The sequence below is a fragment of the Bombina bombina genome, chromosome 7 (assembly GCF_027579735.1).
Source record: "Bombina bombina isolate aBomBom1 chromosome 7, aBomBom1.pri, whole genome shotgun sequence".
Lineage (NCBI taxonomy): Eukaryota > Metazoa > Chordata > Amphibia > Anura > Bombinatoridae > Bombina > Bombina bombina.
This window is the reverse complement of record NC_069505.1, coordinates 562238552-562265365: the sequence shown is the minus strand read 5'-3', so window position 1 is coordinate 562265365 and position 26814 is coordinate 562238552. Positions and strand designations below refer to the sequence as shown.

General features: G+C 39.2%; 1 protein-coding gene and 1 long non-coding RNA gene across 3 annotated transcripts in view; one reads left to right on the top strand and one right to left on the bottom strand.

The window, feature by feature from the left end:
* LOC128667057 (uncharacterized) overlaps positions 1-26814 on the bottom strand; it is a 157740-nt gene that overhangs the window by 17430 nt on the left and 113496 nt on the right. The window lies entirely within an intron of this gene.
* The window catches only part of LOC128667055 (uncharacterized), a 233165-nt gene that overhangs the window by 122422 nt on the left and 83929 nt on the right, over positions 1-26814 (top strand). For both annotated transcript variants that reach the window (XM_053721938.1, XM_053721937.1), the window contains exons 7-9: positions 17958-18104; positions 22639-22785; positions 24501-24665. In XM_053721938.1, the coding sequence (XP_053577913.1) occupies positions 17958-18104; positions 22639-22785; positions 24501-24665 (459 nt within the window). The remainder of the gene's footprint in view (positions 1-17957; positions 18105-22638; positions 22786-24500; positions 24666-26814) is intronic.

The following is a 26814-nucleotide window of genomic DNA, read 5'->3' as shown; positions in this document are numbered from 1 at the left end:
GAATGACTGTGACACAATTGCAGTGCCAGAGAAATTGTGTAGGCTGGATAAATACTTTGCAGTGCCGGTGAGTACTGATGTTTTTCCAATACCTAAAAGGCTTACAGAAATTATTAGTAAGGAGTGGGATAGACCCGGTGTGCCCTTTTCCCCACCTCCTATATTTAGAAAAATGTTTCCAATAGATGCCACTACACGGGACTTATGGCAGACAGTCCCTAAGGTGGAGGGAGCAGTTTCTACTTTAGCAAAGCGTACCACTATCCCGGTTGAGGACAGTTGTGCTTTTTCAGATCCAATGGATAAAAAATTAGAGGGTTACCTTAAGAAAATGTTTATTCAACAAGGTTTTTATTTTACAGCCCCTTGCATGCATTGCGCCTGTCACTGCTGCGGCAGCGTTCTGGTTTGAGGCCCTGGAAGAGGCCATCCATACAGCTCCATTGACTGAAATTATTGACAAGCTTAGAACACTTAAGCTAGCTAACTCATTTGTTTCTGATGCCATTGTTCATTTGACTAAACTAACGGCTAAGAATTCCGGATTCGCCATCCAGGCGCGTAGGGCGCTATGGCTTAAATCCTGGTCAGCTGATGTGACTTCAAAGTCTAAATTACTTAACATTCCTTTCAAGGGGCAGACCTTATTCGGGCCTGGTTTGAAAGAAATTATTGCTGACATTACTGGAGGTAAGGGTCATACCCTTCCTCATGACAGGGCCAAATCAAGGGCCAAACAGTCTAATTTTCGTGCCTTTCGAAATTTCAAGGCAGGTGCAGGATCAGCTCCCTCTACTTCAAAACAAGAGGGAACTTTTCCTCAATCTAAGCAGGCCTGGAAACCTACCCAGTCCTGGAACAAGGGCAAGCAGGCCGAAAGCCTGCTGCTGCCTCCAAGACAGCATGAAGGAGCGGCCCCCTATCCGACAACGGATCTAGTAGGGGGCAGACTCTCTCTCTTCGCCCAGGCGTGGGCAAGAGATGTTCAGGATCCCTGGGCGTTGGAGATCATATCTCAGGGATATCTTCTGGACTTCAAGCTTCTCCCCCACAAGGGAGATTTCACCTTTCAAGATTATCTGCAAACCAGATAAAGAAAGATCCATTCCTAAGCTGCGTGCAAGACCTCCTTGTAATGGGAGTGATCCATCCAGTTCCGCGGACGGAACAAGGACAGGGGTTTTATTCAAATCTGTTTGTGGTTCCCAAAAAAGAGGGAACCTTCAGACCAATTTTGGATCTAAAGATCCTAAACAAATTCCTCAGAGTTCCATCATTCAAGATGGAAACTATTCGAACCATTTTACCCATGATCCAAGAGGGTCAGTACATGACCACAGTGGACTTAAAGGATGCCTACCTTCACATTCCGATCCACAAGAATCATCATCGGTTCCTGAGGTTTGCCTTTCTAGACAGGCATTACCAGTTTGTAGCTCTTCCATTCGGGTTGGCTACAGCCCCAAGAATTTTTACAAAGGTTCTGGGCTCACTTCTGGCGGTTCTAAGACCGCGAGGCATAGCGGTGGCTCCTTACCTAGACGACATCCTGATACAGGCGTCAAGCTTTCAAATTGCCAAGTCTCATACAGAGATAGTTCTGGCATTTCTGAGGTTGCATGGGTGGAAAGTGAACGAAGAAAAGAGTTCTCTATCTCCTCTCACAAGGGTTTCCTTCCTAGGGACTCTGATAGATTCTATAGAAATGAAAATTTACCTGACGGAGTCCAGGTTATCAAAACTTCTAAATGCTTGCCGTGTTCTTCACTCCATTCCGCGCCCCACGGTGGCTCAGTGCATGGAAGTAATCGGCTTAATGGTAGCGGCGATGGACATAGTGCCATTTGCGCGCCTGCATCTCAGACCGCTGCAATTATGCATGCTCAGTCAGTGGAATGGGGATTACACAGATTTGTCCCCTCTACTAAATCTGGATCAGGAAACCAGAGATTCTCTTCTCTGGTGGTTATCTCGGGTCCATCTGTCCAAAGGTATGACCTTTCGCAGGCCAGATTGGACCATTGTAACAACAGACGCCAGCCTTCTAGGTTGGGGTGCAGTCTGGAACTCCCTGAAGGCTCAGGGTTCATGGACTCAGGAGGAGAAACTCCTCCCAATAAATATTCTGGAGTTAAGAGCAATATTCAATGCGCTTCTAGCTTGGCCTCAGTTAGCAACACTGAGATTCATCAGATTTCAGTCGGACAACATCACGACTGTGGCTTACATCATCCATCAAGGGGGACCAGGAGTTCCCTAGCGATGTCAGAAGTCTCCAAGATAATTCGCTGGGCAGAGACTCACTCTTGTCACCTATCAGCGATCCATATCCCAGGGGTAGAGAACTGGGAGGCGGATTTTCTAAGTCGTCAGACTTTTCATCCGGGGGAGTGGGAACTCCATCCGGAGGTGTTTGCTCAATTGGTTCTCCGTTGGGGCAAACCAGAACTGGATCTCATGGCGTCTCGCCAGAACGCCAAGCTTCCTTGTTACGGATCCAGGTCCAGGGACCCAGAAGCGGCACTGATAGATGCTCTAGCAGCGCCTTGGTTCTTCAACCTGGCCTATGTGTTTCCACCGTTTCCTCTGCTCCCTCGTCTGATTGCCAAAATCAAACAGGAGAGAGCATCGGTGATATTGATAGCGCCTGCGTGGCCACGCAGGACCTGGTATGCAGACCTAGTGGACATGTCATCCTTTCCACCATGGACTCTGCCTCTGAGACAAGACCTTCTAATACAAGGTCCTTTCAATCATCCGAATCTACTTTCTCTGAGACTGACTGCATGGAGATTGAACGCTTGATACTATCAAAGCGTGGCTTCTCCGAGTCAGTAATTGATACCTTAATACAGGCACGAAAGCCTGTCACCAGCAAAATTTACCACAAGATTTGGCGTAAATATTTTCATTGGTGTGAATCCAAGAATTACTCATGGAGTAGGGTTAGGATTCCTAGGATATTGTCCTTCCTCCAAGAGGGTTTGGACAAAGGACTATCAGCTAGTTCTTTAAAGGGACAGATTTCTGCTCTGTCTATTCTTTTACACAAGCGTCTGGCAGAAGTTCCAGACGTTCAGGCATTTTGTCAGGCTTTAGTTAGAATTAAGCCTGTGTTTAAACCTGTTGCTCCCCCATGGAGCTTAAACTTGGTTCTTAAAGTTCTTCAAGGGGTTCCGTTTGAACCCCTTCATTCTATTGATATCAAACTTCTATCATGGAAAGTTCTTTTTCTGATGGCTATTTCCTCGGCTCGAAGAGTCTCGGAGTTATCTGCCTTACATTGTGATTCTCCTTATCTGATCTTTCATTCAGATAAAGTAGTTCTGCGTACAAAACCTGGGTTTTTACCTAAGGTGGTTTCAATCAAGAGATTGTTGTTCCATAATTATGCCCTAATCCTTCTTCAAAGAAGGAACGTCTTTTGCATAATCTAGACGTAGTCCGTGCATTGAAGTTTTACTTGCAGGCTACTAAAGATTTTCGCCAAACATCTCACCTGTTTGTTATTTACTCTGGACAGAGGAGAGGTCAAAAGGCCTCGGCAACCTCTCTTTCTTTTTGGCTTCGGAGTATAATCCGTTTAGCATATGAGACTGCTGGACAGCAGCCCCCTGAAAGAATTACAGCTCATTCTACTAGAGCTGTGGCTTCCACCTGGGCCTTTAAAAATGAGGCCTCTGTTGAACAGATTTGCAAGGCTGCGACTTGGTCTTTGCTTCATACCTTTTCAAAATTTTACAAATTTGATACTTTTGCTTCTTCGGAGGCTGTTTTTGGGAGAAAGGTTCTACAGGCAGTGGTTCCTTCCGTTTAAGTTCCTGCCTTGTCCCTCCCATCATCCGTGTACTTAAGCTTTGGTATTGGTATCCCACAAGTAATGGATGATCCGTGGACTGGATACACTTAACAAGAGAAAACATAATTTATGCTTACCTGATAAATTTATTTCTCTTGTAGTGTATCCAGTCCACGGCCCGCCCTGTCCTTTTAAGGCAGGTCTAAATTTTAATTAAACTTCAGTCACCACTGCACCCTATGGTTTCTCCTTTCTCGGCTTGTTTCGGTCGAATGACTGGATATGGCAGTTAGGGGAGGAGCTATATAGCAGCTCTGCTGTGGGTGATCCTCTTGCAACTTCCTGTTGGGAAGGAGAATATCCCACAAGTAATGGATGATCCGTGGACTGGATACACTACAAGAGAAATACATTTATCAGGTAAGCATAAATTATGATTTTAGAACCTGATAGTCTCCACACTACATCTATTATAGGTACAAATACCTTTTCAGAAACTTGTGACCTTATATCCCTTCAAAATTTGGCTATTGAGAGCAACACAGTATCAGGAACACTCAATAGGGCATACTCATTTAAAAACAAATCTACTTTTTATCCGATACAAAACAGAGGGTCAATAATAGAGACATTTCATGCACGAGTAGAATCTGATTTGCAGAAACTTAAGGAGACCACTGAACAAACAACTAAAAATTTGACTAAAAGACAGACAGAAGCACTTAGGTCATTACAACAAAGATCTGACCTAGTAATCCGTCCATCTGATAAGGGAGGTACAGTTGTAGTACTTGATAGGAAGGATTACATATCAGAAGCACTCAGACAATTAAATATCCCCACTGATTATTCGATCTTACCCAGAAATCCAACAAATGAGTACAAGAAACTACTATTTGATATCTTAGATGATGGTGTTGAACATGGTTTCTTAGATGACAATACAGCAGACTATCTTTATGTTAAGTACCCCAGAACCCCAGTCTTCCATATGTTCCCTAAGGTTCATAAGTCTCTCACCAATGTACAAGGCCGCCCAATAGTCAGCGGTATTGATTCTATCTTTGAAAGTTTGTCCCAGTGGTTGGATGCCATCTTACAGCCATTGGCTAACCAACTACCTTCATACACGAGAGACTCAAAGCACATACTGAACCTTCTAACCAATATAAACTGGCAAACCAACTACCATTGGCTTTCGGTTGATGTGGTTTCTCTATATTCTAGGATTCCACACAACAGAGGTATTGAAGCTGTAAGATATTTTTTGACAACTCACACAGAATATACATTAGATTTTTAAGACTATATTCTAAGAATTCTTGAGTTCTTATTGACTCATAATGTCTTTACCTTTGAAGGCAAATACTATGTGCAAAGATGTGGTACAGCCATGGGGGCGAAATATGCCCCCTCCTATGCGAATCTATTCCTTGGCAAATGGGAGCTAGAAAACATCTTTGACCATAGCAACCCATTTAGATCACACATCTGTTTCTTTAAACGTTATATTGACGACCTCCTTCTTATCTGGTCAGGCCCTCCTGCAGACATTATGAATTTTATTGACATGATTAACAAAAACAATTTGAACTTAAGTTTCACATACACCACTGACAACATCTCTATAAACTATTTAGATTTATGCCTTACAGGAGAGAGAAGTGGCAAAATTGTATCAAAAGTGTACCGAAAACCAATCTCGGGCAACACCCTCCTGCATGCCTCCAGTTGCCATCCAAAAAATACATCTTATGCTGTTGCAAAAGGCCAGTTCACAAGGCTTAAAAGGAATTGCAGCAACATGGAGGACTACGCGCAGGAGGCAGGTTGTCTAGAGAAGAGACTAAAAGAGAGAAAATACACTCGTGGACACATTAGACAGGCTAGATTAGCTGTTGACCAACTGGATAGGGACCTTCTCTTGGTGGATAAACCCTGAAATACACACAGAGACTTCCAAGGTGTACATTTTGTGACTACCTTCAGCACACAATACCCCCAAATTTGTAACATAGTCAGGAAACATTTCCAGTTACTGGCAGCCGATGATAAGTTGGTTGAAACTGTAAAACAGGGTGTCAGGTGTTTATACAAGAAAAGCCCCACATTGGCATCGATTTTGTCTCCCACAGAATTAAAACAGACCTCTTGTTACACTAGCTCATGGTTACAACATCTGGGCATGTTTAAATGCGGACACAAAAAATGTAAGCCCTGTGATTTTGTTTGGGTTACTAAAGAATTCACTTCAGCAATAACGGGACAGACATACCCAATTAAAACCTGTTTAAACTGCCAGAGCACTAATGTCATATATATTATTACATGTACCTTTTGTAATATTCAATACGTAGGGTTAACCTCAAGGGATATAAATTCCCGTATTAGAGAACATTTCTCGACTATTACAAAAGGTACATCAAGCACACCACTTGTTCAACATTTTTCAACCAAACATCACAGCAGTTTGAATTCCTTTAAATGGGCGGCAATAGAACAAGCAAAGGTGCCCAAGAGAGGAGGCAACCTTGAAAACATACTTGCCAAAAGGGAGGTATATTGGATATACACCCTCAAAACCAGACTACCTTTGGGTTTAAACTCAAGATACGATTTGATTAATTTTTGGGAATGATCAGTAATATCCAATACTGATCATTTACACATTTTTTCAAATCATATTCTTTTGTGAATATTTTCCATTTTGCCTTCTCCCTCCGATTTCCCAATATAATTTTTGACCCTTTTCCCTTAAATACTGCTTAGTCTACATTGATATGTGGTTACCTGCATGATTGCCCTGTATATATATATATATATATATATATATATATATATATATATATATATATATATACACATATATATATATATATATATATATATATATATAAAAGTATGTGTGTATTTATGTATATGTGTATGTATTCACTTTTTTAAGTGTTACACACTTTTTGAGATATTACTTTGTAACAAGAGTATACCTTCAGTCTACTATTGATAATTTTCAAAGGTATGTCATTTTGATATACTGACTCTATATACATTCTGCTTTAGTGCTTGCTGAATAGTGAACCCCTTATTATTGGTGGATTCTTTCCTACATCTATCTCCTTTATGAGATTCTCACATTCATCCCCAATCAGTGGGTTCACATACTTAGGTCACGATATTGGCCATACATGGGCATAAAGTTTTTTCTACATATTGTAATATATATTATATTCTACACTATATATGTTTTCCAGGTAAGATTTTTACCACTACCTAATGAGTATGCACATGTTGGCCAATATCCTTGACTAACATTAATTTATCTGGTGTATATTGCATCATTATGTTTTATATAAATATGCTATATTCTCCCAATATTTTGTCATACTGTATGGTCTTATTATTGACAGCACTATGGTTATCATAGTTAAAATGTTCTCTTTTCAGTATGCTTGCATAGTTTATTTTCTTTTTCTTTTTTCCTTTTTTACATTTTTCTTTTTACCGTATCATATGCTATCTCTTGTCTAGAATTATAGTTTATAATATTTACAGGATATATTTCCATTAGACTATTAGTGATTGCATGTATATACTCTTTATATGTGTACTCCTGCTGTACAGGTCTAGGGTACTAAGGGTTAAGTTTTTTCTTACCTGGTGTGTGGGCGTGTTTTGTATTCTTTGTTTTTATCCAATTAAACTGTAACACTGATTTTTTAAACTTGCATTCACCTGCATGACACCTATGGCTATGATTACGGCTGAGCGCCAAAACATGTAAACCTTGGTGTCACGCTCACACACCCAATTTGCTTGCCATCACTGTTTGCTGTTCATTAAGCCTGCTTTGGCGTTTTAAACTTTGCCAATAAATATGGATTTTATTTGCATCAAGCTGGATCCTACCTCCTTTTTTTGACTGTTTTTATCTGCACCAGCTTTTGGATCAGCTTTAAGCCCTTGTATATTAGTTCTACCTGTTGTGAAGCCCGGGTGAAGAAAGAGCACCGCCCCCTGACCGGAGATCCGGCTACGTCACGACGGACGCCCCAGTGCACCTGTAAACAGCCTGAAGCGCTGTTGGAGATTTTCTTCATTGCCGGTTGGTTTGGAGCTGCTAGCCCACCGATTTGCTTTCGGTTCGACCACGGAGGTCCCCCGGGTGCATAGAACTCCTGTCTGAGGCACTGCACGTCATATACAAATACCGGGGGCGGTTATGCTCCCTTGGGGTAAGTCCCGGACACAACAGCATATACTTGTTTGTACTTCTGTTTGCACCTGATTTGCATATTAGAATAGAACTTCCTAAACTTCCTCATATCACTATATATAAAATCAATATTATATTATACACAGACTAAACCATATATACACTGAATGGTGCACACTTTGTCCTGTGTGGTATACTATTATATGGAGCTAAGGTGTTTTTAAGCTGTTTTAAGATGTTCTAATTGCCAGCATTACTGAGAGAGATGACTTATTATGCCTCATTATACTTGATTGAACATTACGCATTTTAACACTAGTGCAAGATAGGACTTGCTGGGTAACCTTGATTCTGATCTAGAAGGATTGATATTGGGCAAGATTTTAATATACACTTATTACACTATTGGGTGTTTATTCTTTAATTCTTTTTGTAGCAATAATTGCTGTGTTGAATATATATCAGTTATGTTGTGCTTTATTTATTATACTATATATCTCTGTGTATAATGGTTTCCAGGCAACCACCTGGTTGCCAGGGTAACAGTTTTTGGCACAATTTTTTTGTATTGTGAGATGGGAGGGGCTTAATATGTTTAAAGTCACCATGATTCATTTGCACTGTGTTGGGTCTGAGGAAGGGGTCTGCGAACCCCGAAACGTCACCATCTATTAAATAATTTATAATTTATCTGAATCCAGTGAGTGCAGTCCTTAATTGTTGATACTTGTTGATATATTGACTGGGCACCCTTGTCGCTGATAAAACTGTATTGAGAGTGCTGATACACATGGGAGATATATATATATATATATATATATATATATATATATATATATATATATATAAAAATAAATAGGCGTAGGGAGAAACGGCACACACCATCCGGTAACCACCCTGGTGCACTGCTATGTAATGTGTACAGTAAGTCCCAAGGAACCCCACGCCCGGCTACTGCGTATTGAGATCCCAAAAGCAGGCAAATCAAACAGGGATTTGTATCCAAAAAGCCTTTAATGAGCAAGCAAAAGGCCTCATCCAAACGTTTCAGCTCTCACTGGAGCCTTTCTCAATAGAGGCCGTGCAGACATAACAAACAATACATATCACACTACTTATATACCCTAACCCAAATACAACCTGTGACAGCAGCTGACAACAATCACAACCAGATATCCGGTCCCCATGGGGCAAACCGCCTCAGTGACACCAGCGCAGGCATGTGACATCATCAGCCCATGTCTACAACAAGTGTCTGCTATGAAACCGTTACAATGGTAACGATGTAAACAAAACAAACATCAGAGATAACAGCAGGGAGATTGGATACCCGATCGCAATCAGAGATACACAGAAACCATCACAAATTGTAAATACAAATATGTTCAATCCCTAAACATATAAACAAAATATATACATCACTATACGGTGCAACCTAAATAAAAAGGACTAGTGATATTAACACCATCTATACCCGCTGGTATCAAGGTGTCAATACATCCTAAACCAATGTACATCAAGTATAATCCACAAGTAACAAAACTACTTAGGCTATACTAAAACATTTCATAGTATACAAAAAATGTAATCTCTATGCGGTAAAACATAAATGAAAATAGTCTGGTGGTGCTGACACTATTTATACCCACTGGTATCAAGGTGTCAGTACAGTCTAGGCAGATATTCAGTTATGCATAGGGATCATTTAGGCCATCTTAGAGCATTCTCTTCTATTCGAAAAAATTATAATCTGCTAGCCATACTACAAATGATGCCCTAACTAAGAGCACATATGCTCCATGTTCCAAGGATTAGGTAGAAACAACACGGCTTGAAACCATCATGGACGTCATTTACGATAACAACAAGCAAAATCTATATTTGCATTCAGTCCCTTCGGGGATACTGTGTCCAGAGTGAAAATCCATCTTGACTCTCGTCGCAATAGAGCCAATCCTCTGTCACCACCCCTTTTAGGACATGGGACATGATCAATTAACATTGCCCTCAGCATTGAAATAGAGTGACCTGCTTTCAAGAGGTGTCTAGCTACAGGTGGTCAGACCGATCCTTATCCAATGCCTGTCATATAGCCGATTTATGATTCGTGAGTCTTTCGTGGAAAGAAGTCACCGTCTTGCCTACATAGTAAAAAGAGCATGGACAAATGATGATGTATATCACAAATTCAGATGTGCATGAGAGCCTGTGTCTAATGTTGTACCTCTTGTTAGTATGAGGATGATTAAACGTATTTCCAGTCAGTAAATTATTGCAAGTTACACAGCTCCCACAGCGGAAGCAACCCTGTTTGTCCTTGGGTAATCACGTCTGTTTTTCATAAAAGTGAGTGGGTTCATTAATCACCAACAGGTCCATGATCATCTGTCTTAGTCTTATAGATTTCCAAATCTAAAAAGTGTATAGTCTACATATCACATTCCATTTTAAACTTTATCATGGTCTGCAAGGAGTTCAAAGCATTAAACCACTTGTGGAGATTATCCACAGTGTCATACCAGATCAAAAAAACATTTTCGATGTAGCGACAATATAACTTCATGGGATTCTGCCTGGAGAAAATGTTAACCCTCTCATACATAGCCATGTAGATATTGGCATACGATGGGGCCATATTAGACCCCATCGCCATGCCCATTGTCTGTAGAAAACAGTCATTTTCAAACTGGAAAAACATTTTCTCCAAGCAGAATTCCACCAAGTATAAAAGGAACTCTACTGGAGGTCCCTCATAGTGTACATTATTAGTGAGCATTAATCTCAACATATCCATCCCATGTGTATGAGGGATGACAGTATACAGGCTAACGACGTCCATTGTGACAAGGATGTCAGTTTCCTGTATATCATTCATATCCTTAAGCCAGTGCTTTCCAAACTGTGTGTCGTGACACATGAGTTTGTCGGCGGCAGTGTGTAGGTGTGTCCCTGCTTCAGCACAAATTTTTTTGAATTTAGTTTTTACATTTTTTTTTGGTTTTCCGTCTGCCTGCAATGCATATCACATGATTGACACATGATTGATACCTAGTGGGTCACAGATCATCTTAACCTATTGGCGCAGCTCGGTGGGAACTGAAACTATTCCCATTGGTGGCACATTGGCTCCTGACTGCACTTGTAGTCTCCTCAATCGGCTCGTGACTACACGTGTAGTCAGTGAGTGGGACAGCAGTGTGTTTGCAGCGCGGGCAGTAGTCAGTTGGACTCAGAGCTCTGAAGGCAGCAGCTTAAACACTGAGCTAAAGTCAGGTTTTTTGCAGCTAGCTCCCAGTAGTGCATTGCTGCTTCTGCTCTTGATATATGGATAGGAAGTGGAAGCCTAAAAATGCGAGTATCTTTATCTAATATTCCACCAAATATTCAGAAACTGTGTCCATCCCATCAACCTCATATACATCCCATTAAAATAGTAAGTAGCTATTGGTGTTATTAAACTTTTTTTTATTTCTTGCACATACTTACATACTGTTACTTGTAAATCCCTTTTTGGGATCTTTGTTACTTGTAAATACATTTCGTTATTATATAATTTATGTATGTGTCTGTATCTCTTAAACAAGTTAGTTTAACCTCCTGTTTGGTAGTACAACTGAATTACTGTGTCACGAAATGATGTAAGTCTAAAAAGTGCGTCACCAACATGAAAAGTTTGGAAAGCTCTTAGCAGACCAATGAGTTCAAATTAATCTTTAAGGTATTAAATAGTGTTCTGTACCCCCGGCTGCAAAAAGAAATACAAATATTCAGCTAAAGGCTGAAGAAGAGAACCCCTGGCCGGCACAATGGATCTGCCAGGGGGATTCTCCGGCGACTTATGAACCTTCGGCAGAAGGTATAAAATGGGACAGACCGGATAATCAACTGACAGAAAACCAAACACATCTTCATCAATAATGTTGTCCATAAAGGCCATTTTTAAGAACTCATCGATCTGCTTTTTGAATTTCACAGTAGGGTTACTAGCAAGTTTACAGAAGGTGACTCCATCTAACAGTTGCTTATAAGTCTCTTGTTTGTATTTAGAATAATCCAAAACCACAGTGGCCCCACCCTTATCCGCAGGTCTAATGATTATATTAGCATCTGTGGCCAGGGATTTAATAGCATCCCTTTCCGTTTTAGTTAAATTGTCCCTATGGGGGGTTATATGTTGATGTATATTGGTCAGGGTAGAGGCAGATCCTGCAGGTCTGCATCACATCTGATGCGTGCACAAGTATGCTGGAGGTGCTCATTTCCAGAATTAATCATATGAATAGGCGTATGGAGAAACGGCACACACCATACGGTAACCACTCTGGTGCACTGCTATGTAATGTGTACAGCAAGTCCCAAGAAACCCCACGCTTGGCTGCTGCGTATTGAGATCCCAAAAGCAGGCAAATCAAACAGGGATTTTATCCAAAAAAGCCTTTAATGAACAAGCAAAAGGCCTTATCCAAACGTTTCAGCTCACTGGAGCCTTTTTCAATGGAGGCCGTGCAGACATAACAAACAATACATATCACACTACTAATATACCCTAACCCAAATACAACCTGTGACAGAAGCTGAGAACAATAACAACCAGATATCCGGTCCCCATGCGGCAAACCGCCTCAGTGACATTGGCGCAGGCGTGTGACATCGTCAGCCCACATCTACAACAAGTGTCTGTTACGAAACCGTTACAATGGTAACGATGTACACAAAACACACATCAGAGATAACAGCAGGGAGATTGGATACCCGATCGCAATCAGAGATACACAGAAACCGTCACAAGTTGTAATACAAATATGTTCAATCCCTAAACATATATCCCCTAAGGGACTGAATGCAAATATAGATTTCGCTTGTTGTTATCGTAAATGACGTCCATGATGGTTTCAAGCCGTGTTGTTTCTACCTATTCCTTGGAACATGGAGCATATGTGCTCTTAGTTAGGGCATCATTTGTAGTATGGCTAGCAGATTATAATTTTTTCGAATAGAAGAGAATGCTCTAAGATGGCCTAAATGATCCCTATGCATAACTGAATATAAGCCTAGACTGGGTATAAATAGTGTCAGCACCACCAGACTATTTTCATTTATGTTGTACCGCAAAGAGGTTAAATTTTTTGTATACTATGAAATGTTTTAGTATAGCCTGAGTAGTTTTGTTACTTGTGGATTATACTTGATGTACATTGGTTTAGGGTGTATTGACAACTTGATACCAGCGGGTATAGATAGTGTTAATATCACTAGTCCTTTTTATTTAGGTTGCACCGTATAGTGATGTATATATTTTGTTTACATATTTAGGGATTTAATCTAAAAGCCCTATCAAAATAAAAAAGCCCCGCCAAAATAAAAAAAAAAAACCCTAGCCTAAACTAAACTGCCAATGGCCCTTAAAAGGGCCTTTTGCGGGGCATTGCCCCAAAGAAATCAGCTCTTTTTCCTGTAAAAAAAAATACAACAAACCCCCCCCCAACAGTAAAACCCACCACCCACACAACCAACCCTCAAAATAAAACTCTAACTATAAAAACCTAAGCTCCTCATTGCCCTGAAAAGTATTGTAGTATCAAAACAGCAACACTGAGAGTGAAGTGCACATGAAGAAAGGGAGTCTGCCAAATTCCCCCAATCACGATATAACATAACAGATGTCCACAGCACTATCTTTCTTTATTCACTTTATTTTTCTGTTAAGGTACAGACATAAAACAGCGACGTTTTGAGTGTAATCACTCTTAATCATGCTAGTTACATTGTATCATGTTCCACACTTTTAAAACCATTCAGTTTCATGCCAACCACTAAACATTGTGGCTCTGCTGCCATCTACTGACCAAAATAATTATTACATGCTAAAAAACATTCCCAATAATATCATAGAAGAGTGTAACATATATTATTAATTGGCTTACACAATTGTATTTATCTTAGCAATATTTGTTACCATTTTCACACTAAATATCACATCTTATCGTAAATTCAACTATAACTCTCTGGATAGATTCCACAATAAAAATTCTAAAGAGAAATTTCTACAAGAAAATTGACCAGTCATACTCTCTGTTAAGCCCATTGGGTGCCATACTTCCTAGTTCAAAAATCCAAAACATTTCCTTTTGTTTTAGGATTTTTTCCCTATTACCTCCATTTCTTTGAGGACCTACACTATCAATTATTTTCTATCTCAATTGGCTTATTTGATGTCCACATTTTAAGAAGTGATAAGACACCGGGGCCTCTACATTTTTGCATCTTATATTTGAACGGTGCTGACATATCCTGTCCCTGATCATCCGGGTAGTTTCCCCTATGTAGATCAGGGAACAGGAACATTTTATAAGATATATTACATATCTTGATTCTCATGTGTAGTATTCTTTTATCTCATATTTCTTCCCATTTCTACGGTGGAATAAATATTTTCCTTTTATTATAGAATGGCTAATACAGCCTAAACAGGGGAAACACCCCATGTTCTTTTTATCCAAAAAAAGTATCTCTTTCTTTTTTCTTTGATCCAACATCTGTACTAGTGAGTTGGTTTTTGAGGTTTTTAACTCTCTTATAGGCCATTAATGGTGGGTTCTTAAATACCTCCATACCTTTATTACACTCTTTAAGTATGTGCCAATGCCTTTTCACTATACATGTAATTTCTTCACTATTGGGATTGAACTGTGTAACAAGGACCAATCTATTATCTGATGTTCCCTTATCCTTTGCTTGTTTCCTCTCCTTTATGTTTGACACATGCTTCTTAATCAACTCTCTTGGGTAGCCTCTGTTAAGAAATTTCTGCTGCATTTCTTTCATTCTTAACTCTTTGGTATCGGTATTGGTGACTATTCTATCAACCATTAATAGTTGGCTTTTGGCAAAGAGTTGACCAACCCTCTGGGGTGTAAGCTCTCATAGTTCAACAATGTATTCCTATCTGTATCTTTACTGTATAAGTCAAATACCAGTTTATTTCCTTCTTTCACTACTCAGGTGTCCAGAAAAGTCACTGACTCTTCGCTACACTCCATTGAAAATTCCAACCCTTTAACGGCTCTATTAATTTCTCTGACAAACTCCTCCAGGGACTCAACGCTGCCCCACCATATGCCAAACATGTCATCTATGAACAGCCACCATGTGGCTCCATATAGTCTGAATTTCTCATTTTCATAGACGACTCTTTCTTCTATCTCATTCATAAATAGGTTGGCATATGATGGGACAACGTTGGTCCCCATTGCTGTCCCTTTTACTTGAATGTACCAGTCATCCTGAAAAATAAAGTGATTCCATTCTCCTTTTTTTAGATTTAAATCGTTTAGTTTCTTATTTTTAGAATAACCATTTAGATTTCTCCTTTCAGTTTTACACTTCAATTTCTCTACATCATTGCACACCAATTCCATAAACGTATTAACGCTATGGTTTATCAATACAGGGTTAAACATACTTTTGTTTCTCAAAGCTAGCTCTTTTAACTTCCAATCTGCATCAACATTCTTAGTTTCATACTCAATTTGTTTATTTTCATGAAACCACACTTTCAATTTCACATTCCTAAAGAACTTTTGTAAGTCCTTATTAAGCTCAAAAAAGTATGCGTATAGGGGCAAAAAGACAACCCTTTCTCTAGTAAACTTAATTCATCACCGGATAGTTCTTTTCCTGATATAATAGTCTCTAGTATTAACTCTGCATTTACTAATATTTCAATATTCTTAGATAAATTGTTGCAACCTGAAGTTACCCAAATGTCTTCATACTTGAGGGATACAGGAGATTTTTTAAGTAAAGCTAAGAAGTTATGCTTAGAGTCTAATACATTTTTGCTATATACCATGGATGTCAAGAGCCTGTATACGGCTATTAAGCATGAAACAGGGATTGGGATAGTGAAAAAGGTCTGTAAAGTAAATAAGAAATGTTCAGAGATGCAAGTTGATTTTGTTGAAGACCTATTGAGGCTTATCCTCAATTGGAATCAATTGGTGATCAGAACAGCCAATAGAATGCAAGCTCAATCCTATTGACTGATCCAATCAGCCAATAGGATTTTTTCAACCTTAATTCCGACTGATAAAATTCTATCAGCCAATCGGAATCTAAGGGACGCCATCTTGGATGATGTCCCTTAAAGGAACCTTCATTCAGTTAGAAGACTCCGAATGAAGAGGATGCTCCGCGTTGGATGTCTTGAAGATGGAGCTGCTCCGCGTCGGATGGATGAAGATAGAAGATGCCGTCTGGATGAAGACTTCTGCCCGTCTGGAGGACCTCTTCGCCTGGCTTGGATGAAGACTTCTCCCGGCTTCGTTGAGGACCTCGGCTCAGTTGGATGAAGAATTCTGCCACTTCCTTGAGGATGGATGTCGGGTCTTCAGAACAGTAAGTTAGGGGGTTAGTGTTAGGTTTCTTAAGGGTTTATAGGGTGTGTTTGATTTTTAGATTAGGGCTTTTGGGCGCAAAAAGAGCTAAATGCCATTTTAAGGGCAATGCCCATCCAAATGCCCTTTTCAGGGCAATGGGGAGCTTAGGTTTTTATAGTTAGGGTTTTATTTGGGGGGTTGGTTGTGTGGGTGGTGGGTTTTACTGTTGGGGGGTTGTTATATTTTTTTTTACAGGAAAAAGAACTGATTTCTTTGGGGCAATGCCCCGCCAAAGGCCCTTTTAAGGGCCATTGGCAGTTAAGTTTAGGCTAGGGTTTTTTTTTTTTATTTTGGAGGGGCTTTTTTATTTTTATAGGGCTATTAGATTAGGTGTAATTAGTTTAAAGATCTTGTAATTTGTTTATTATTTTCTGTAATTTAGTGTTTGTTTTTTTTGTACTTTAGCTAATTTTATTTAATTTAGTTAATTGTATTTGATTTAGGTAATTTATTTAATTGTACTGTAGTGTTAGGTGTTAGTGTAACTTATGTTAGGTTTTATTTTACAGGTAAATTTGTATTTATTTTAGCTAGGTAGTTATTAAATAGTTAATAACTATTTAATAACTATTCTACCTAGTTAAAATAAATGCAAACTTGCCTGTAAAATAAAAATAACACCTAATATAGCTACAATGTAACTATTAGTTATATTGTAGCTAGCTTAGGTTTATTTTACAGGTAAGTATTTAGTTTTAAATAGGGATGATTTAGGTAATAATATTAGGTTTTATTTATATTTATTATATTTAAGTTAGGGGGTGTTAGGGTTTGGGTTAGACTTAGATTTAGGGGTTAATACATTTAGTATAGTGGCGGCAGATAAGGGGTTAATAAATGTAGATAGGTGGCGAAGACATTAGGGACGTCCGATTAGGGGTTAATAATATTTAAGTAGTGTTTGCGAGGCGGGAGTGTGGCGGTTTAGGGGTTAATATGTTTGTTATAGTGGCGGCGATAGCCGGTTTGGCAGATTAGGGGTAAATCATTTTATTATAGTGTTTGCGATGCGGGAGGGCCTCGGTTTAGGGGTTAATAGGTAGTTTATGGGTGTTAGTGTACTTTTGAGCACTTTAGTTAAGAGTTTTATGCTACAGCTTTGTAGTGTAAAACTCTTAACAACTGACTTTAAAATGCGTTAGGAATCTTGTGAATGAGGGTCTACCGCTCACTCTTTGGCCTCCCAGTACAGACTCGTAATGCCGGCGCTATGCAAGTCCCATTGAAAAAAGACTATACTCAATTTGCGTAAGTGGATTTGCGGTATTGCCAAGTCTGGCCAAAAAAGTGAGCAGTACACCTGTACCCGCAAGACTCGTAATACCAGCAGGTATTAAAAAGCAGCGTTAGGACCGGCTAACGCTGCTTTTTAAGCTTACCGTCTTTTTGAATAATCTATACCTAGTTATAGATCTTATTTATTGGAGCAACGTATAGATCCTTACTGTGTACTCTATTCCTTCTGTTGCTGATAGAATATAAGTGAACTGTTTCATACATTTGTTAGTTCCCAGGAAAATGGAAACTACACCACTAAGCCAGGACGCAACATTGGATGACCCTTATGAAAAAATTGAAGACTTTGCCTTCACAGAAGATGACGCTGCACGCATCAGATGTGACGCAGACCTGCAGGATCTCCAGGGGACTAGAGGTGAGACCCCCACTAATATCTTTCACAAGTTATTACCCCTTGAAAAAAGGAGATAGATTTCTATTTACATGCTGTGTATCTTTCTAAGTATCACAAACTTAAATTTATCCCCAGAGGTTTCAGGGTTAATATAGAGTTCTGCAGAAGATGGTGTGGCATTTTAAATAAATGTTCACACGATCTGATGCTACTGGTGATTGAGGAGGTCTCTAGACTTAGAGTAACTATAAAAAACGAAATTGCTGTAGTCAAGGATACACTGTTAGGGATTCTAACTGCTGATAACACCACTGATTGGATGACTAGGTTAAAAACACAGGTAGACAAATATAAGAATGATCTGTTGAGTTTTAAAAAATAAGAAATTTGTCACTGTAGAAAATGATTACAGGGATAAGAGAGTATATAGGTGGCTGTATGGTCAGGATAATACCTCTACCTATAATCGTAGAAAGCCCTTTAATAGAACCAGACGTGTTAATTTGACTATGGTGGATAGCAGTGGGGGTGATTCCTCTGACAACGAACCACAGCCTGTACCACACATTCAATCACATATTGGAGTAAGCAATAGATCCACTCAAAAGCCCCCTTTACCCCAGGGTCCAGACACAGATGCGTCAGGAGGTGGGGGGGCGCAAAAAGAAAGAACAATTCCAAGAAGAGCAAACAATAATTTTTAACCTTAGCTCCAGACCTCTTACAGGTGATGAAGTGAAGGTTCTGAACAAGGGTTTAACCTTTATTTCCATCCCAAAATGTGATAGTTTTGATTTGCAAGTGGATATGGGCAGGTTTCAAAGGCAATAAAAATTAAAAGATTTTTTTAAAGAAAAAGGAGAATATGCTGTTAAACCATTTAAGTCTCCTAGTACCTTTGAAACTACCAATGTCCACACGTCTATAAAAATGTTCTATCATATGTGTGCCTCCACCCTGACCAATATACATCAACATATAACCCCCCCATAGGGACAATTTAACTAAAACGGAAAGGGATGCTATTAAATCCCTGGCCACAGATGCTAATATAATCATTAGACCTGCGGATAAGGGTGGGCCCACTGTGGTTTTGGATTATTCTAAATACAAACAAGAGGCTTTTAGGCAACTGTTAGATGGAGTCACCTACTGTAAACTTGCTAGTAACCCTACTGTGAAATTCAAAAAGCAGATGAATGAGTTCTTAAAAATGGCCTTTATGGACAACATTATTGATGAAGATGTGTTTGGTTTTCTGTCAGTTGATTATCCGGTCTGTCCCATTTTATACCTTCTGCCGAAGGTTCATAAGTCGCCGGAGAATCCCCCTGGCATATCCATTGTGTCGGCCAGGGGTGCTGTTCTTCAGCCTTTAGCTGAATATGTGGATTTCTTTTTGCAGCCGGGGGTACAGAACACTATTTCATACCTTAAAGATTCATTTGAACTCATTGGTCTGCTTAAGGATATGAATGATATAAAGGAAACTGACATCTTTGTCACAATGGACATTGTTAGCCTGCATACTGTCATCCCTCATACACATGGGATGGATATGTTGAGATTAATGCTCACTAATAATGTACACTATGAGGGACCTCCGGTAGAGTTCCTTTTACACTTGGTGGAATTCTGCTTGGAGAAAAAAAAAACCCCAGTTTGAAAATGACTATTTTCTACAGACAATGGGCATGGCGATGGGGTCTAATATGGCCCCATCGTATGCCAATATCTACATGGCTATGTATGAAAGGGTTAACATTTTCTCCAGGCAGAATCCCATCAAGTTATATCGTCGCTACATCGACAATCTTTTTTTTATTTGGTATGACACTGTGGATAATCTCCACAAGTGGTTTAATGCTTTGAACTCCTTGCAGTCAATGATAAAGTTTAAAATGGAATAAGATATGCAGACTATACACTTTTTATATTTGGAAATCTATAAGACTAAGACAGATGATCGTTTTTGTGTTACTTACCACCTTATTTCAAAAGACAACTAACAAAAATTCAATCTTACATTACAGTAGTTATCACTCTAAATTTCAACGTGATGGGGTCAGTTCTTCGCAGCCCCTGTGGGTCGTGCGTAATAACACAGATTACCATAACAAGATGAGTCAACTGACGGAAATGTCTTCACGTTTCTTACAAAGGGGAAATCCCTTGGACTGGATTATCAAACAATGCAAAAAAGCACAAGAATGGGCACAGGACAGTCTCACTATATGGAGGCATATTGATAGTGATGACAGACGACTGAATTTTATCACTACATACACGCCGGGTACTAAAGTCCTGGCCTCTGCGATCAAACAAAATTGGAGTATTATTTCAGAGGACAACAGTCTCCCTTTTTATCAGTCTCCAGTCCACCACTGAGGTTGGTGTACAAGAAGGCGACTGAATGCGAATATAGGTTTTGCTTGTTGTTATCGTAAATGATGTCCATGATGCTTTCAAGCCGTGTTGTTTCTACCTATTCCTTGGAACATGGAGCATATGTGCTCTTAGTTAGGGCATCATTTGTAGTATGGCTAGCAGATCATAATTTTTTCGAATAGAAGAGAATGCTCTAAGATGGCCTAAATGATCCTTATGGATAACTGAATATAAGCCTAGACTGTACTGACACCTTGATACCAGTGGGTATAAATAGTGTCAGCACCACCAGACTATTTTTATTTATGTTGTACCGCATAGAGGTTAAATTCTTTGTATACTATGAAATGTTTTAGTATAGCCTAAGTAGTTTTGTTACTTGTGGATTATACTTGATTTACATTGGTTTAGGATGTATTGACACCTTGATACCAGCAGGTATAGATAGTGTTAATATTACGTCCTTTTTATTTAGGTTGCACCGTATAGTGATGTATATATTTTAACCTGATGAAACGGCCAGGAGCTTACGGCCGAGAAACGCGTTTTAAAGGGACAGTAAAGTCAAAACTAAACTTTCATGATTCAGATAGGGCATGCAATTTTAAACAACTTTCCTATTTACTTTTATCAACAAATTTGCTTTGTTCCCTTGGTGGTATTTTTGAAAAGCTAAACCTAGCTAGGCTCAAACTGATTTCTAAACAGTTGAAAACCGCCTCCTAGCTCAGAGCATTTTGAAAGTTTTTCACAGTTAGACTGTGCTAGTTCACATGTGTCATATAGATAACATTGTGCTCACTCCTGTGAAGTTATTTAGGAGTCTTCACTGATTGACTACACTGCATGTCTGTCAAAGGCACTTAGATAAGGAGGCTGTCTGCAAAGGCTTAGATACAAGGTAATCACAGAGGTAAAAAGTATATTAATATAACTGTGTTGGTTATGCAAAAATGGGGAATGGGTAATAAAGGGATTATCTATCTTTTTAAATAAGAAAAATTTTGGTGTAGACTGTCCCTTTAAGCTCATAAATAAATACCAACTATATTTTATTCAGAGACTTTTTTAGCCTTTTGTCCTTGTCTCCTGGAGGGAACTAAAATTGTTTCCTATGCACGGCTAACCATTGATAGCATTTACTGAGCTATCTGTGTCAATCAGAAGCCACACGCATTGAACTGTTTGCTAACAGAGGAGTCCTGGCTGTCGACGGAGGAGAGTCCACGGCTGCATCCACAATACATTGTATCATCTGTATCTCAGCGTACTGACTGCTGGAAATGTCAGCCTGCTTATTCGTACTTCTTTCAATAAGAGTGCCAATATACTTGCGAGTATATTTTCACCTGTTCACTGTCACTGTGTCATACCACGTATTGGAGTTATCTACACTATGAGGCGCTGTCTTTTTGTTTCTATTATGTATATATTTTGTTTATATGTTTAGGGATTGAACATATTTGTATTTACAACTTGTGACGGTTTCTGTGTATCTCTGATTGCGATCGGGTATCCAATCTCCCTGCTGTTATCTCTGATGTGTGTTTTGTGTACATCGTTACCATTGTAACGGTTTCGTAGCAGACAAGTATTGTAGACGTGGGCTGATGACGTCACACGCCTGCTCCAATGTCACTAAGGCGGTTTGCCGCATGGGGACCGGATATCTGGTGATTGTTCTCAGCTGCTGTCACAGGTTGTATTTGGGTTAGGGTATATAAGTAGTGTGATATGTATTGTTTGTTATGTCTGCATGGCCTCCATTGAGAAAGGCTTCAGTGAGAGCCGAAACGTTTGGATAAGGACTTTTGCTTGTCCATTAAAGGCTTTTTTGGATAAAATCCCTGTTTGATTTGCCTGCTTTTGGGATCTCAATACGCAGCAGCCGAGCGTGGGGTTTCTTGGGACTTGCTGTACACATTACATAGCAGTGCACCAGGGTGGTTAAAGGATGGTGTGTATCTTTTCTCCCTACGCCTATTCATATGATTAATTCTGGAAACGAGCACCTGCAGCATACTTGTGTATGCTTACATTGTCTTTTGGAATAATCTATACCTAGTTACAGATCTTATTTATTGGAGCAACGTATAGATCCTTACTGTGTACTGTATTCCCTCTATTGTTGATACAATATAAGTGAACTGTTTCATACATTTGTTAGTTCCCAGGAAAATGGAAACTACACCACTAAGAAAGGACCCAACATTAGATGACCCTTATGAAAAAATTGAAGACTTTGCCTTCACAGAAGATGACGCTGCACGCATCAGATGTGACGCAGACCTGCAGGATCTGCAGGGGACTAGAGGTGAGACCCCCACTAATATCTTTCACAAGTTATTACACTTGGAAAAAAGGAGATAGATGCTGTGTATCTTTCTAAGTATCACACACTTAAATTTATCCCCAGAGGTTTCAGGGTTAAGAATATGCCCGCTCTGGGGAGGACTAATATGGAGTTCTGCAGAAGATGGTGTGGCATTTTAAGTAAATGTTCACACGATCTGATGCTACTGGTGATTGAGGAGGTCTCTAGACTTAGAGTAACTATAAAAAACGAAATTGCTGTAGTCAAGGATACACTGTTAGGGATTCTAACTGCTGATAACACCACTGATTGGATGACTATGTTAAAAACACAGGTAGACAAATATAAGAATGATCTGTTGAGTTTTAAAAATAAGAAATTTGTCACTGTAGAAAATGATTACAGGGATAAGAGAGTATATAGGTGGCTGTATGGTCAGGATAATACTTCTACCTATAATCGTAGAAAGCCCTTTAATAGACCCAGACATGTTAATTTGACTATGGTGGATAGCAGTGGGGGTGATTCCTCTGACAATGAACCACAGCCTGTACCACACATTCAATCACATATTGGAGTAAGCACTAGATCCATTCAAAAGCCACTCACACAGTTCCAAGAACAATAATATAAAAAAAACCTCCAATTCATAAAAGTATAAAAGAAAATATTGTATAGGCAATTTGCACATCTAGACAAGTATTCCTTCTTGCCTTTACCCAAAAATACTCCATATACACTTTAACTGCAAAATACTCAATATACACCGTAACTGAATAATACTCCATATACACTGTAACATATATACACTGCCTATGCAATAATTTCTGTTGTTATACTTTTATTAATTTGAGGATTTTTATCTCATGCTTTTAACTCTGCCATAATTTAAAAAATAAAATGTATTTTTGCCTTGGAATAAGCTTTACTTAGCAGAAATCAAAACCTATCTTCTGCTGAAGAGTTCTAATAAGAACGAAACAGCTGTCCAGAAGGGGTTTTGTATTTGCTGCTCTTACCCCATTAGGGGACTGCTGTGTTTTACACAGTATTAGAAGCAAAAAGCCTGAGATATTGCATATCTAATTTGCATTTCTTACTCAGAATCCTCTGGTGCATTGGTTACATTGTATATGGAGTATTTTTGGGTAAAGGCAAGCGGGGATACTTGCCTAGATGTGCTAATTGCCTATGCAATACTTTCTGTTGTTCTATTTATTCATAAATATATATATATATATATATCATATTATGCTATGTGAAGAACATTGGAATGAGAAATATTCATATTTTAGCGCAGTTGAGAATATGCGATTAGGTTTCCAAGTGAATAGGGTGTTTTTTTGTGGGCACTCTCCTTTCCTTGGCCCAGAAGCCGGCACTCCCATTTGCTTAGCCAAGAAGTGGAGCCTTCCCTTTCCTTTGCTCAGAAGTGGGCACTATAGTCTTTGGCCCAGAAGTGGGCATTTCAGAACTTGGTTGTTCCTGTTTCCCTGTATAATCTATCTCAGGACATTACTTGCTGTTTGCCCGCTGTATATATTTAAGTGAAGTTTAAGTCCAGGCTATTGCTATGCAATCTGTTGAATATCCTGCTTTCTCTGCCATTGGGCTCCATCCTTTTAAATAGGCCTTAACCCTGACACATTTGCTTGTGTATGCTATTTTTGTTTCTATCTGATATAACTAGCCATATTTTTAATCTTCTGTAATAGGTACAAGCATCGCAGAACTTCTCGTAACCTGCTACAACTTTTTCTTTCGTAAATGTCAAGACGGCCAACCTCACTCTTCAGGAGCTTTAATGGAAGACAACAAAAAATGTTATAAACAAAACAGAAACAATAAAAATAAAAACTACTCAGATAAAGAGCTTAAAGGTAGGTAAAATATAGATACATATTTCTAACATCATTTTGTCTCACATGTATAAAAGCTGGTTTGATTTGCACAATAGATACTACAGGAGGATCTCTTGCCCTTAAAACAGTTTTGGATAATCTTAAATGTAGAGTAATGTCAAAATGTACTTTTTTATGATTTAGATAGAACATACAATTTTTATCATTTTTCCAATTTACTTCTGAGTCTACATAGGTATGCTTTTCAACAAAGAATACCAAGTAAAAGCAAATTATATAATAGAAGTAAATTAGAAAGTTGATTAAAATTGCGTGAGCTACCAAGAAGTTGTCGATTTTATTTTCCAACATATTTGGCATCAGATCTCAAATTTAAAAACTCTCTTGTATTCAAGTTTGAGGAGTATACTTCCTTTAATCGCGAATATATTAATCGCCCCACTATTTTTTGGGAAACTGCAAAGGCAGTACTCAGGGGAGAGATCCTGGCTTATAGCATAAGTAGCACAAAGAAATTCAAACTCAGGTAAAAGTAATTTTTGAAGTCAGTATCTAATGCATATAATTGTTACCTCTTAGGGAAAACACCTGAGAGCTGGGCACGATATACTCAAGCACTAAACGAAAGGGATACTTTTCTTACTTATAGAACATCTCAGAAAGACCTGAGATTCCAGGCCAAATTATATAGGCATGGAAGTAAAACAGGAAAACTCCTCGCAAGATTAGTTAAAAGGGATAAAGGCGCATCCTTCATCGACTCTATACTCGAAGAAGTTAAAATGCTAACAACATCGGAAGAACTTATGCGAATTCTCTCAAAATACTACCAGGACCTGTATTCCTTGAAAAATTCAAACGTGTCTGAGCGTGAAGATTTTTGGAGCAAGATTTCTTTCCCAACACTATCATCTGACCCGTGGCCGGACTTTTAGCCGACGGACACTTGGCCGACGGACACTTGGCCGACGGAAATTTGGCCGACGGACATTTGGCCGAAACACAAGTGGCTGTCACATAACAGTCCGGCCACGAGATAGATAGATTTGATAGATAGATAGATAGATACATAGATTAGATAGATAGATCAATAGATGCAATAGATACATTTGATAGATACGATAGATAGATAGATTTGATAGATAAATAGATAGATTTGATAGATAGATAGTTTCCCAGACAGAGAATTACAAAACGTGCGGCCTGGGACCCATGGTAAGGTTCCCAGAGGCAGTTGCGGCGCCCGAGGCTCTGATTAGAACAGAGCACTCTGGAACGTATCTGCCCTCGGCCGAAATCGGAACATTCTTTAGCTTTCTGTCTGTCAGCCAAATGTCCGTCGGCCAAATGTCCGTCTGCCAAATGTCCGTCTGCCAAATGTCCTTCTGCCAAATGTCTTTCTGCATTTTGTCAGAGCACCCATCTGACCAGGTGGAAACTCTTAATCTTCCTATTTCCGAAGTGTCTAGAGCAATTCAAGATCTTTCTTTGAATAAAGCTCCAGGTCCGGATGCCCTTCCAATGAATTTTACAAGATAGGATCCCCGGTAATTTCGCCACATTTAACTTCACTCTATAATGATATATATATATAAAGGGTAACTCCCCCTCTCCCAGCTTTGCTGCCTCATATACTACTTTAATTCTTAAACAAGGGAAGGACCCCAACAAGAAAGAATCATATAGGCCTATAGTCTTGTTGAATTCGGATTATAAGATACTTACATCTATCTTAGCGTTGAGGCTTCAAACTCTTCTTCCCAGTGTTATTCATAAGGATCAGGCGGGCTTCATGTTTAAGCGAAATTCCTCAGCCAAGATAAGGGAGGTGTTTCTTACCATTGATTACTTTAAAACTAGGGAAGGACTGGGGAGCAGAGGGAAAGGGGACATCTCCGATTCAGCAATTATTTCAATAGATGCTGAAAAAGCTTTCGATTCAGTTCATTATGATCATTTACTATATTCTTTACAATGATTTGGTTTTCATGGCGGATTTCTCAATTCCGTTAACAATTTATACAATGTAGCCTCCACAAGGATGGTAGTTAATGGTATGATCTCCCCAGATATTTTGCTCAGAAGAGGAACTCGACAGGGATGTCCTCTCTCCCCTCTTCTCTTCAATATCTCTATTGAACCCTTGGCTATCTGTGTTAGACATCAT